Below are 15309 nucleotides of genomic sequence, written 5' to 3' on the forward strand. Positions count from 1 at the left end.
CAGTGCCGGGCGCCGGGGCGGCGCGGCGCGCGCCTGCAGCCCCGCGGGGACCGTCGGGGTGCGCGGGCCGAGTCCCCCTCCCGCCGCGCCTCCAGGGCGCAGGCGCAGGCGCTCGGGGTGCGGCGGCCGTGGGAAGATGGCGGCTGCGGCGGCGGCGGCGGCGGCGGCCGAGCAGGTCTGTGAGCCCCGCCGCGGCGGGGCTGGAGGGGCAGGGGCGCTGGGGCTCTGCTGGTGCGGCGGCGGCTGGGCGGGCCGGCGGGGGCCGGGCTCCGCGGGACGGGGCGGGGCGCGGCGAGAGGAGCTGTCCGCCGCCCTGATGCTAGCAGAGGCCGGGGCTGCGCGGCTGCGGCGGAGGAGCGAGCCGGGTCCCCGGCCTGGCCCCGCCGTCCCTCGGCCGGGAGGAGGAGGAGCGGTCGCTGTTCTGAGAGGCCGGAGGCGCCCGTGGCAGCCCGGAGCCCACGCCAGGACGTGCCACACTCAGTGGCCCGCGTAGACGCGGGTAAAAATAACCTCAGCCTGGAGCCGCGAGGCTCCCGGGACAGCAGCCAAGGAACAGCTGTTGCCTGGGTGTCAGCTCGCGGCCGCTTCTCGTTCGTGTCATACCGGGTACGGATACGCAGACATCCAGATTTCTCCTCCCGCTTTGGTTTTTGGAGAGTTAGTCTCCGGTAGAAAACTGTCTCCTGATTGGTCTAAAATAGTTTTTAAAAATACTTTATCAAGTAAAACCTGATCTTCATTGTAAACTTGTAACTTAGAATTGTTTAAAAGGCTTCCCCCCCCCCCAATGCAGGCTATACATATGTTATACATGTACTTGAATATGTGTGTTTAAATATACATATACATGTCCATAGTTACTAGGGTAGTATGCGATAATAAAAATAATTTTCATTGTCACTTTTTTCTTTTAACTGTTATTCCCCCTTAAAAAAAAACTATAATGTGGTAGTTTCTTTTGAAAAAAATCACATTCTTCAATATTATTTAAAAAATAAATACTAGTCAAGTAGCTAACATTCTGTTTGCAGAAAATCTCCCCCTCCCCCACCCCCCGGAAAAATTTCCTTGGATAATTAACTGCTTTTAGAGACCAATTAGATGTATATCACTGGAAGAATCATTCTAAGGGACATGAAATATAGAAGACATGAAATCTGCCTTCAAAGAGTTTAAAATCCAACTGCCTAATAAATGCAGAATAATCAGCTAAAGACAATAGGCAACTACAAGTTGTAACAGTAAAATAAAATGAAACAAAACAAAATAGGAATGAGTGAAAGTGAAAGGAGACAAAGCTTGGAGTTGTTGAGGTTATGATTTTTCCTTGGCTTCCCTGCTTTCCTTCCTAATTTATCAGCTTCTGTTTTAGACAGTTCTTTTCTAATCTACATCACCTTTTGATGTTCTCGAGGTTCTGCTGAGGTTACATTCTTGCTTCACACAAACTGGGCAATGTAATCCATCCCTCCATCTCCACTTCAAAGTCAAACATTTATGTCTTCAGCCCTGCCTTAGAATTTCCCACAGGCACCTCTAACTCAAAAGTGTTTAAAACTGGATTGCATCATGTTTACCATTAAAAAGGCTACAACTCTCCATGCACCTGGTTGACCTAGCTAGAAATTTGGGAGCTAGGCCAGTTTAGGGGTGCTCAGAAGGGACCCCCATTTGGTTTAATGCTGTGCTGTCCCAGGCTTGATATTTGGACAGAGAAACCCACATCCTCTTTTCGCTCTGGATTCCACAAATTATGTAGCAGGTTCTACTTGAGAGTCATTATAGATCCCTCTGTGACATACTCACATCAGTCAGTCACCAGGTCTTGTCAGTTCTACCTCATAACTCTGCTCCGCAATCTTCATCTCTAGTGCCAAAGTTCAGTCAAGCCCTCATTTGGACTTCTAGAGAAACCTGCTGTTGATATCTCCATCTCTAAACTTCTATTCCAGTTCATCTCTTTTTGGTTTGATTTTGGCATAATTCAAATTCCATTGTATCACTAACCTATTTTAAATCTTCAGTAGTTCCCCATCACCTTCAGGATAAAGTCCGTCATTCTTGACATGGTACTTATGTCCATTCATTTACTGGCCCCTAACCACATCTCTCATCTCAGTTTTTGCCTATTTCCTATACATGCCTGTGTATATTTCCTGTAAATGCATATATACATTTTTTATATATGTCCCTCTTTACTCTCCACATAAAGCTACCAAAATTAGTTCGTTCAGAAATGACCTGCACCCAAATTTTCCATGTTGTTCCCTCTTTCTAGAATACCTTTCTCTGTACTTTTGCCTGGCTAACTCCTGTTTATCCTTCAAGATTCAACTGAAACCTCAGCTTTTTTAAAAAAAACCTTCGCCCCCTGCTCGCCAGGTAGAGTTGCATTCCTCTTGTGTACCCTTTCAGTATCATGTGCATTGCTCCACTACAGCACTTGCCATGTTAAACTGCAATTGTTAGTGACCTCGTCTGTCTACCCTATTTGCCTCTAAGTAAGTTCATTGAGGGTAGGTGCTATGTCTTGCTCATTTTAGTAGTCTGAGCATGTGGCATATAGTAACTCTTCAATAAATGTTAAATGCATTAAATGAATATAATAATGTACATGAATTGGCAGGGAAGAGTAAAGAATGTATCTCAAGAGGAATAAATTTTGCCCTATCTTTTCTGTAGACCTAGTTTCAAATTCTGGCTAAGACTTAAATTGACCATCTATCAGCACTCTCACAAGTGTCTGTGAAAAGTAGAAAAAGGCACACCTCCCTTAAGGTATTTACTGCCTTCTGGGAAAAACTACCAAAATGCATGTTGAGCTCTAAAATGCCTGCGGTGTCGATGCATCTTCATAGATGTTGCACTTCATGCAGATATACAACCTACACAACTGTATTCACCGGCCCGATTTGTGATAAAAATCTGTTAAGTACATTAAATTCTCTCTACAGAGCCTTCTTTACTGCTTCGTGGAATTTTAAAATTTTTATCTGACACATTATTCACAATGATTATTCCTGACTCTTTTCATAAGCCCTCAACCAGCTTGCTCTCTTTGCCATCATAAGACCCCAGTAGCCCTGTCCTCCCTTTCTTGGCAGATGACCTTGCCTTTAACATTCCTAGGAAAAAGAAGAATCTTCTCCCTCATTGGTGTGAACCATTTCAAGGAAATGAGAGCCCACTCTTTCAGATTGGTCTTTCTCCTGTACTCAGTATCACTTTCCTGCCTCCTGAAGGATATCGTTTCTCACATTATCCTTCCCTACTTTGAGATCTTTGGACTTTGCCTCTCTTGGCATCTTTCCCTCTGCCATCAAACATATAAGTCCTCCCCCAAATTGGGAGTGGGAGGAAGTACTAACAACAACAAAAGGGGCACAGTTTTCCTCTGACGGTACATAATTCTTTAGCTACAGTTTTCTCTCTTTCCTTTTTTCTCCTTCTGGATTCAAAAATACATGTATACATGCTGGCATCATTTCGGGACTAATTCCTACTTAGGAATTTGATGCTTAGAGTTCATCTTATGGAGGCAGTTCCTGACAAATCAAATTCAGCATTAGTGCACATCCTTGATTTTCTTACTGTTTATTGTATTTCTCATTTTCCACTGTTCCTGCACATGTAAAGTTTCCCAAGACTACATCCTTGGCTCTTCCCTCTATACTGTTTTCACAGTAAACTGACATGGCCTCATAAATTTAACTTACCTCGAGGCTAAGGACTCTCAAATCTGTATCTCCTGATAGTCCTTCCCATTGACTTTGAAGAATGTGTTTATTTCTCATTTAGTTCAAATGCAACATATGTAGGTCATCCTGTCTTTCCTCACCCTGATTTCCACAGCATGTATTGTCTAGGCTATTGATTTTGGCCCCTGAACATATAGAATCCTATATTGCATTGCTAATTATTTCATGTACTCAGGTCACATTTTTAATATTTAGAGGATAAGGATCCTGTATTTCTTTTGTATTCCTATTTACGTGCTTAATAAATACCTTTTTAATAAATGAATTTTCTCAAAAAACATGTAAATTGGATAGTATCTGTTTCTACCCATTCCTTTTGCGTTCATAATATACCAGGTTATTACCTACGACGTCATTCAACCATAATCTAAGTTAGAGGTACTCAAACTTTTCGGTCTCAGGTTCTCTTTATACTCTTAAATTAGTGAGGATCCCAAAGAGCTTTTGTGTATATGAGGTATGTTATGATATTTACCATATTAGAAATTAAAACTGAGAAATTTTTAAACACAGGAATATATAAACACACATTCCATTAGCTATTAGAGCAATATCATCACTTATAGTCATGTAGCCTCTAGACACTCCACTGTACATGCATGAGAGGAGAGTAACAAAGGAAAATAACATCTTAGTGTTATTTTGAATATAATTTTCACCCTCCAGACCCCAGAGAGGCTTCAGGGTATCCCTCCAGGGATCCCTAGCCCATACTTTGAAAACTGCTGGTCTAGAATAATGTTAGCTTTAGCCAATTGGAGTGATGAATAACAAAGTGTGTCACCCTTTCCAAGTACTTTTCATATAAATGAATATATATGATTAAACAAATTATTATAAGTCATTAATAAAAACAAGATTACACACTGTAATCTTGTCAACTCTTCCCCCAAATGGGCTAAGTGTACGCTTTACTGAAATGGGACTCTTCACAGCTGAGAGTAGAAATGTGTATCGAGTATGTTTACACACTGAAAATTCTTCTCTGCTACCCCTCTAAGCACAGTAATGTCCTTACTTAGAGCCTGCAACTCTGTGTGAACTGAATATTAATGGAAATATATTACTAACCAATTCAGCTTTCTTTGATTATAAATATGCGATGCACTGAATAAATAAATGCATCAAAAAGAGAGGATATAGCGGTTCCCATGTGTTATACTGTGTTTTAGCAAAGTTCTAATGGTCCTGTAAAGAAGTCCATGCGTGAGAAGGCTGTCGAGAGAAGAAATGTCAATAAAGAGCACAATAGCAACTTTAAAGCCGGATATATTCCAATTGATGAAGATCGCCTCCATAAAACGGGCTTGAGAGGGAGAAAGGGCAATTTAGCCATCTGCGTGATTATCCTCTTGTTTATCCTGGCTGTCATCAACTTAATTGTGAGTATTTAGTACAGAATATTCTTTTTAATAACCATGGGGAATTTTTCATCTGTTTTTCAGTGAAATCATAGACTTTGTTTCTATAATTTCTTTTGGGACCCTCTTACTTTCTGCTTTTCTACACGTTTTATCTCTTATTGTGTTTAAGTGAATATGTATAAAAAAACCTAGTATGCTAAAATTGCCATGTATTATGTAGAAAAAAATGTTCATGGATTCTTTTAAAAGGGTTTGATCAACTCAACAGAAGAGAGTTGATCCTTTGCCTAGATTATTTTGTTGTCTTCACCTTTCCTAAAAAATATTATCCTTTCTGTTTTCATTGAACTCTTTCCGCATTTAGTCTTGTCTTATCGGCTAGATTTTAAAATCGTAAACCCATGGATGGCAGAAGAATATTATATTTTATATTTTTAAGCCTCTGTTGTCAGAAAATGAATGGATCTGGTAGACTGGTTTACACTAAGGTGCTGAGGACCTGGCATGTTGCCTTTTCCAAAGATATTTGCTTTTTTAATGAAGAAGACTTTTAATCCAAGATTGTAACTATCTGAGGGTTAAATTTGAAACCCTCTGGCATGTGTGTGGATAGATATTTTCAGAGTGTGATTATTGGTGCATCTACCACTGATCATGAATGTGGACTTTGGCAGTTCTAAAGTGATTCCATTTACTTTATTTTTGACTTGTAATACTCTTGAGCCAGTCCTTTGTATTTTATGTATATCTAAAACATTTGTGTCTAATTCTTTACTTAGATTGAAAAGAGCTGCTACTTTAAATAGCTTTACTAGGAGCACATATTTTGAATTTATTTTGTAAATTTATTTTATTGAAAGCTTTTGATTAAGATGGCAGAATAAAGATTATTCTCATCCCCTTGCTCTCTGAAAAGCTCATCCCAAAGTGAAAATGTCAAGAAACAAATGTCTTGAAAGAAAGTGGGAGTTAACTGAAATCCTAAACCATAATATATGAAGACAAAAAAAAATCAGAGGAGGAATGGCAAATAATTTATCAGAGAAGACAAACTGCTGTGTATGTTGGGGAGAGTGTTGCAGGGTGTGTTGGCAAATGTGCTTTGCAAAATCCTTAAAAGCTTCAGGAATTGAAAGTATAAATGCCCTGAAAAGCAGGAGTGAGGCAGGAACTGAAAACAGAGTTTGGTTGAAAAATCTGTGGAAGGACAAATGAGATCCCAGGTCTTCCTCTGCCTTCCATCCAGCAGTGAGGCAACCACTTCTCCTAACCCCACACAAAAATGCACTGAACCAGAGAGGATTCTTTCTGCCTGGGACATTGCACAGAGGGTAGGGATGGGTTTCCATATTGAAAGCTGGGAAGTCAGAATCCTGAGAACTAAAGCTCCCTTCCCAGCCTTTCTTATCTTCCTCCTCTACCTCCAGCTCCCTGACACCCCAGGCAAGCGATAACATGAGCAAAATATAAAATGCCCCTTTCTAGAGAAAATGAAGCACCTAGAGAAAAGACCTGAAGATATTGACATTTGGCAGGTTCTAGTAAAAAAGCCACATGATCTTCCTCCTGTAAAGCCTGTTAGTCACAAGCCTCACCCCACACAGAGTACTTTTTGCGACCTCTTCGTTAAATATGAACACTAAACTTCCAGGGATCAGTATATTTTTTTTTTTGAAAACTCCAGGAATTAAAAAATTATGATAGAGAGCAAAAACATCCAAACCATGGGGAAAGTAGGAATTCAGAGAGCTGGAGAAAATGCAATGAATAACAGAAAACTTAAAAAAAAAAAAAAAAAACTAACTAAAATCAATATCTTCGGAGAAATAAAAAGATATTGCACCCATGAAACAAGGGCAACATACCATTAAAAAAGAGCAATTAATAAGGAACAACTGATAGAAATAGATAGATGACAGGCGATAAAAATAAGATAAGATAAAATAAGATGGATATTGGAAGGAAGATAAAGAAAAGGGACTCTTCCAGAACGTTCAATAAAATTAAAGACTCAATCCAGGAAATGTAACATTCTGTTAACAGTAGTTTCAGAAAGAGAAGAGGGAACACACTGAGGAGAAAGTTATCAAATAAATAAATAAATTCCTGGAATGGATTGAAAATTACCATTTTGGATCCAGCAGAATGCATAGAATAGACTCATACCAAGACCATTACTGTGAAATTTAAGAAAACCAGAAATAAAGAGAAGATCCTAAAATCTTCCAGAGGAAAAAGAAGCAGTTTGTGTATAAAGAATACAAAATCAGAGTGGCATTGGAATTCTCAAAAGCAATACTGGAAACTAGAATCAAGAAAGCAAGGCCCTTCAAAATTCATAGAGAAAACAATTTCAAATCTAGAAACCTGTATCAAGCTACACTATCAGTCAGATGTGAGGGATTATAAAGACATTTTTTAGCCATGCACACTCACTTCATATACATTCTTTCTAAGGAAGCCAATGGAGGATATGCACTACCAAAAGATATTAACCAAGAAAGTTGAAGACAAGGATACAGGAAACTGGGTTTCTAGAGGGAAAAGCAGGAAAAAGACAAAAAGAAGTTCTAGTGTGAAAGTGCAGGAAAAGTCCATGCTTTGAGCTGCACAGCAGAACCAAAGGGTAGCAGCCCAGACTGGAGCAAGATGATATGGGTTCCAGAAAGGTTTCCTGGGAGAGAAAAATAGGATTTATAAATTATCTGAGGGGTTAGACTTCTACAACATTTTATTGAGAGACATTTGACAGAAATGTTGGAGGGTTTGAAAAAATTTAGATTTTCAAAAGAAACTAAGCAAGTGAAAGACAAATATTCAACTGAGAGCCACAAAGTACAAGAAAGGAACTGCCATCACACTACAGTATTTGGCTTAGCAGTGAATAATATTTACGTGGTTCTAATACTGAAAATACTGAGCATGGATTTAACCAAAACTTGAGATTGCAGTTGGGGGAGAAGAAATATAAATGAGCTAAAGTTCTCATCTGCTAAAATAGGAAATTAATAGATAAAACTTGAAATTGATGAATAGAGAAATGATATACACATATAATTTAGAAATATGGAGATAATTCTAAACAAAATAGCAAAAATTGTTGAAAGTGTCGTTGGATGAAATATAGAAGGGGCAGATAGAATAAAAAACTGCTTTTTTTTTTTTTTATTAAAGACCTTTTAGCTATTTGCATTTAATACCTTGATAAAAATAAAATTGGTTTGTTTATAAGTGGAAAACCAACTGATATGTTCATCTCCCTGATAAAACAGTTTAGAAATATAATCCTTTGGCAATTATCTTTTCTTTTTGTTTTCCAATTATGTTAAATGCATGCTACCTAATTAAGATATGTAGTCAGCAGTACTGTAATGGCTATGTGTAGAGCCAGGTGGATGATAATCAGGCATTGTTTCATAAACTATATAAATGTCTAACCAATGTACTGTATACTTGAAACTAATAATAAAATGAAATGCTTTAAAAAATGTATGCAGTATATGCTACCTATTAATACTGTATTTGTTTTCCTTTTTAGATAACACTTGTTATCTGGGCTGTGATTCGCATTGGACCAAATGGCTGTGACAGCATGGAGTTTCACGAAAGTGGTCTGCTTCGGTTTAAACAAGTATCTGACATGGGAGTTATACATCCGCTTTATAAGAGCACAGTAGGAGGAAGGCGAAATGAAAATTTGGTCATCATTGGCAACAACCAGCCTGTAAGTTACCACAGTAACTGAGGGATATTAAAGAAAAATTCTTTGTAAAAACGTAGAGTTGATTATTGGAAATGGATATTTTCCTTTAGAGAAAAGTTATAAGTATATTTAATAATATTCTTGGTCTTAGAATTTATTAATATTAGATACTTTCTTAATATTCTAGATTTTGTTCCATGGTAGCACTTTCTGTAAGAGGTATAATTACTATAAGAATAAATAATTTACCCTTTTCTTCTCCATATGAGGAAACCATTAAAAATAGCACCTTCCCAGATTAGAATACCCTCTAATTTCCGGAAGTCTAGAAGAGAATATACTAATCTAGTCAGTGGCAGCGCATGCCATTTGTCTGCTGTAACATGGGTTTTTAACTGTATAGAACTTCAGGGAGGTATCCTTACCTCCCCTGCCCATTTTCAGTCTCAGTCTGCATGCCCTGTGACCCATATATTCGTGCAGAACAGTAGAAGCAAATAAATATAAGCCCTCATTTAAAGAACTCTTCTCTTAAGTGAGTAGAGAAGGACAGACAGATATGGTTAAAATTATTTTAAGTTAGTCTTTTATTATAAAGTGTTTTTATAATGTTCTTGATGAATTTTGGATGCAGTCTTCTTCAAAAACATATTCATGATAAGTATATTTCTGAAGATTGTTTTTCAGCAAGGGACAACAAAGCTCAGTGTAGAAAAGAACAAAACTTCTATTACAAGTGATATTGGTATGCAGTTTTTCGACCCAAGGACTCAAAATATCCTGTTCAGCACAGACTATGAAACTCATGAGTTTCATTTACCAAGTGGAGTGAATACTTTGAATGTTCAAAAAGCCTCTACTGAAAGGGTATGATTTAATTTCTTTGCTTTATTAATGGAAGAGAATTATTGTCTAAAGTTACAAAGTGGGAGGGAAGTTTTACTGTTGGATATTGGTATGAAGTAAATTTCAGAACAGTGGAAAGGATTCGTTCTAGACGTGTTATTAACTAGCTCATGTGATCATTATCAAGTTGTCTCTCTTTATCTCAACATCTGTAAACTGTGAATGAAAACACTTGCCTTTCATATTTAATAGTTGAAACTCCTACTCCTCTATCTCTGATAATAATTCTCATTTTAATTTTGAAACTCGTTTTACTACTTTTTTTTTTTTTTTTTGGAATTTTCAGATTACCAGCAATGCTACTAGTGATTTAAATATAAAAGTTGATGGGCGTGCTATAGTGCGTGGAAATGAAGGAGTGTTCATTATGGGCAAAACCATTGAATTTCACATGGGTGGTAATATGGAGTTAAAAGCAGTGAGTATTTTTTTAAGAGTTAAAGAGAATTATTAGATTCTTGGGTACATAAGTCTGTATGCGGAATAGTATGCAATTATTAAAAATGGTAATTGTGTATTTTTGATGTGGGATGATGTCCAAAATGGATTGTGAAGTGAAAGAAAGTTGTAAAACAATTTGCGAAATATCTCATTTTTATTTTTCAGGACATAGCTATGTTTATAAAAACCTGGAAGAGTATACCAGATGTCAACAATGATTAACTATGGGTAGCAGGATAACAGATGATTTTAATTTCATTTCTACTTGCTTGTTATTGTCTAAAAAAAATTTTTTTTACATGATACCTCCATTATTTTAAAAAGGAAAAAGAAGACTTCCAAAAGAGAATTCTGGAAGATTAAGTATCCATTTCATGAAGTTGACAGGCTTTTTTTTTTTTGTTTAAGTTACAGATTTTTCATATCTCTTCTTGGATTTTATATCCAGTGATGTCACAATCAGCTAGCAAATATATAAAATGTATTTTTACGTATACATCTATTTTAAAATAAAGGAAAAAGGTTTTGCTTTTATTATAGCTGTTGAAAAGTGAGATTTTCTTTGTACTTCACAGATTATATCTGAACTTTAATATGTAACAAATTTATATATGGGAGCCATAAGTCCAAAAACACTTCACCTACTCACAATTCTGGTCAAAGCATATTTATTCAGAATGTCTTTGGACACCTGCTGTATGCTACTTAACTAAAGCTAATTAAATTTGTTTTACCAAGCATTAAATGACAGAAGAGAACTTAAGGACTTAAAAATCAATCTTTCCTTTTTATAAATTTAATTTTATAGTTCTTAGGAAAAAAATTAAAGTTCTTTATCTTTCTTAAACAACTTTTCCCCATAAAGCACATATTCCAATCTCTAAATAATAAAGATGAACATAAAGTGTGATTCTTACCAGAAACTCAATAGCAGTACTGAGTATTTTTTACATATACAAAGCCATTCCTTTAAGAGTATAGTGTTGAAGAATGGGCACAGTGGGGCTGCTGGTCTCTACTGGTAACTCAAAGAAGCAATAGATATGATAAATGTGTACCTAGCCATTAGCGAGTTACCTACATCTTTTATTTTTTCCACCTGAAAATTGTACCTGCTGTTAACATGACAAATATTAAAATACTTTGAAATATACACCACACACATATCAGATTCTTCATAGTTAAAGAAAAAGAAGCTAGTATTGAAAAGATAATTAGCTTTGTAATTCAGTTAATATAAGTAGTTAGTTCCTAAGTTTATAGCTAGCTAATCATTAGAAAGAATTTTATCAGACCGTTTTTAAAAAATGCTTTAACACTTTAAAGAAAATAAAATGAAATGACCACGAGATGGCAGCATTGGAACAAAATTGGAAAACATCACTTAAGAATTATATTTATTCCTTATACTATCACATCATAGTCAATTAGTCATTTGCATTACTTCATAACCAACTTTCTCTCATTGCTTTAAATATTCTCTATAAGCCGATGATTCTCAAATTTGGAATTCTTGTTTTATTCTCTCCTCTGAACTACAGTTCACATGTCCAACTGCCCTCTTACCATCTCCATTTAATATCTAATAGGTATCTCAAACTCAGCAAAACTAAAATCTTTATATCCTCCCTCCCTCCTCAAACATGTGTTTATTTCAAGGTTCCCTTCTAGTTCAGTGGTACCCATTAGTCAATCCATGAGTAAAGCCTTCAGAAGGATGTACAGAATCTGGCAACTTTTTACTATCTTCATCACTACCACCACCACCATCACCATAGTGTGAACCATCATAATTTTTTCCTGCACTGTTAGAACAGCCTCTTAAGTGTTCGCTACTTCCTCTTTCACCCTGGAGTCAGTTCTCTGTACAGCAGCCAGAGTAATCCTTTTAGAAGATCATATCACTTCCCTATTCAGAACCCTTCAAATAGCTTTCCAGCTAATTCAGAATAAGGCTATTCCATGGCCTTAGATTTCTGGCCTCTAGTTGTTTTGTTGACTCATCTCCTACCAGTATATCCCTTCACTCTTTCTGCTTTAGCTCCACTGGCCTCCTGCTTGTTTCTAGAGCACCAGGTATATCTTCACCTTAGGGCCTTTGTGTGTATTGTTTTCTCTGCCTAGAGTACTTCCGCAGTTACCCACATGGCTTACTCCTTCACATGATCCAGTTTCTGTTGGACTGTGGCCTTAACAGAGAGGCCTTCCCTGACCACCTTTGTAAAGTAGAACCCCTGCCTGGTCACTCTCTCTCTACTTCTCTTGACTTATTCTTCTCAAATGATGTCCTGTTTGGTTTACCCATTCGCGTGTTTATTGTCTGCCTCTCCCCATTGAAATGTCAAGTATGAGAACTTGGAATTTTCCTGTTTGTTGACTGCTGTTATTGCCAGCACATAGAATAGTATCTAACACATAGCAGACATTTAACAGTTGTTTGTTGAATGAATGAAAAGAAGGAAAGGAACGAAGAGAGAGAGGCTTAGGAATTCCTAAAAAGGAAAGGCCTACAATATAAGAATGTTCCTGGAACAGTGGGATACAGAAGAGAACCTCCAGGCAGTTTCCTCTGAGTGTCTGGTCTTCAAAATTGAGTGGTCCAAATCTTCATTTGAGGTGTTGCAAAAGCATTGAGATTTAAAATTAATTTCCTCTGGGAGAAAAAAGAGTTTTCTTCTCATTATCAGAAACTTATCAACCTTATTAACAAGGAACTATGTTAGAACTCTCTTCGGAAGTAACAAAAGAAAATGATCTGAGACTTTGTCAACATCAGTTTTATTATCTGCTTGGGAATTTTGATGTAATTTTAACTGATTGAGAAATAAATTGTGTTACAAGTATTGGTATACACTTGGACTACTACTAAGAGGTCACTAGTTGAATCTTGACATTAATTTTGTTTTCTTTGTTGTTTTGGTCATGATTTTTTCTTACTGCCTTTTTTCTTCTTAATATTTCAGTAAATTTTGTTCATTAAATTTGTTCTAACCCCGTTTGTGGAGGTAAATAAATTATATTCTCATTCTCCTAACAGGAAAACAGCATCATCCTAAATGGAACTGTGATGGTTAGCACAACTCGCCTGCCTAGTTCCTCCAGTGGAGACCAGTTTGGTACTGGCGACTGGGTGCGCTACAAGCTTTGCATGTGTGCTGACGGAACTCTCTTCAAAGTACAAGTAACAGGCCAGAACATGGGCTGCCAAATCACAGACAACCCCTGTGGAAACACTCATTAGAAGAACCTGAGAGGTCATCAGTATGTTTATATCTTGACTTGACTTTTTTTTTTTTTAAGTATGCATGCAAATCATGTTTTTACAGAGTTTGTGATACCTGGTAATTGTTTTATCTACAGAGCGCTACTGTATCTATTATATATAATCTCCGTATTTAAACTGTTCTCAGAGAGCCTAAATTCTAATACATTTTATTAAGTTGCACTGATCTTCAAATTACAGTTCTCTAAAATAATTATCAGAAGGGAATAAAATCAAAATTAATCTTGAAAATGTGTTTTTAAAATTCCACTATTCCTTTCTAAAGGATAAAGGGCTGAAGTAACTGTTTAAACTTACTTTAAGTAAGCTTTTGGTAACTAATGGGGATAGACCCACTTAAGATATTTAAAAGATATGCTGTCAATAAGTGTTACATGCTCTGTCTTTTGGCTTCTAAGAAGAAAGACAGATTTTTAGTGCATTAACTTTCAGCCATATTTTCATATGCAGGTGAAGTCATTAAAGAACTTCACATGTGAGATGGTAAGAAACTATGGTTCCTTAGTTTTGCACTAGGAAGAAAATACTCTGGAATACAATGTTTATTTGTTAAATATGGATAAATATTAAGTGTTCACAATGTGGTAGAAATTAAAATACCATCTCAGCTTTAACTCTTAGCTAATGATAATAACTGCCATTTACTAAGCATCTTATACAGCCTAAGCATTGTATATGTAATATCTCTAATTCTCACCGGAACTCTGAAAGTAGGTGTTGTTATCCTAGTTTTACCCATTAGGAAACTGAGGATCAGAGAAATTACGGAACTTGCCTGATGTTACATAGAAAATAGCAGAGTTGGGATTGAGATTTAGGTGTGAGACAAACCTCACTGTACCTGCCTCCAAATATCATGTTCTTTTCACTACCTGCACTGTAGTTTTAATTATTTAAAACTCTAGACGACTAATTCAAACTTATAGATAACAATCAAAGCAGTTATGCTTACTCTAGTTAAAAAATCAATCTCATGTCGAAAAGAAAGTGGCCAATTCCTGTTAGATTTTAAACTATCCTAAGCCAATTCCAAAATATACTATGGAGAGGTCAAATTGGCCTGACTATCGGTAACCCAGTTTCCTTTCCTGACTGATGGGCCCTGGTACATTGGAGTACCTGAATTGGAATAAAGTTTGCCAGAATATTTATACCCTCAGCCCTCAGGGCAACACAGTAAGAAGTAGGGAGGCCATGGCCCCACGCAAGTCCTGCTGACTAGTGTGCACCATACACATACCACTCTTAATGTGTGTCATGCCTGGGAAACAGCTGGGAAGCACTAGACTAAACCGCAGAAGATAATTATTCAGGAGATAATACAAGTAATTTTTAAGGAGGTATGAGACTTGATCTCTACTCCTAATATCTCCATCCCATTGCAATGATTTACAACCCTCGAGTCAGTTTGTTTTTAAAAGTATTTTACATTTAACTTGAGAGGAACTCTGGTATTTTTAAGACGTACACAACATCAGGGGCAGAGACTTCAAAGTTGTTTGCTATAAAGTAGGTAGTGGTGATAAATCATAGGCCCCAGTCCGCATTCAAGTATAACAGTATTCTGTTTTGGCTACTTTAAACTGTGTGGATAAGAAAATCAATCCAAAAAACAATTTGCATGCAATATTGTTACAGTTCTCTCTGATAGAAGAACTTGATGCTTTAGCGATTATGAATAGTCATTGAAAGATACTAAAATAAGAGATTGATTTACTACATGGTACTGAGTGCAGCTTTTAAATGAAGAAAAAAGAGTGAAATTTATAACTTCTGAATGTTATTAGTTGTAGCGATATTCAGAAACTATTTTAATATATTCAGTATCATTTAATATCTGAATGATTTCCAGAT

At 36.9% G+C, this 15309-nt stretch overlaps 1 protein-coding gene across 1 annotated transcript; it reads left to right on the top strand.

Annotated features, from left to right (window-relative positions):
• Positions 1-45: 45 nt before the first annotated feature.
• Positions 46-14327, top strand: SGCB (sarcoglycan beta). Its single transcript, XM_016151159.2, has 6 exons — positions 46-175; positions 4931-5140; positions 8661-8846; positions 9501-9692; positions 10018-10149; positions 13210-14327. The coding sequence occupies exons 1-6, from the start codon at positions 137-139 to the stop codon at positions 13411-13413; spliced, it is 963 nt and encodes a 320-aa protein (XP_016006645.1). The 5' UTR covers positions 46-136; the 3' UTR covers positions 13414-14327.
• Positions 14328-15309: the final 982 nt, after the last annotated feature.

Source organism: Rousettus aegyptiacus, unplaced genomic scaffold (genome assembly GCF_014176215.1).
Source record: "Rousettus aegyptiacus isolate mRouAeg1 unplaced genomic scaffold, mRouAeg1.p scaffold_m13_p_10, whole genome shotgun sequence".
In the NCBI taxonomy this organism is placed as follows: domain Eukaryota; kingdom Metazoa; phylum Chordata; class Mammalia; order Chiroptera; family Pteropodidae; genus Rousettus; species Rousettus aegyptiacus.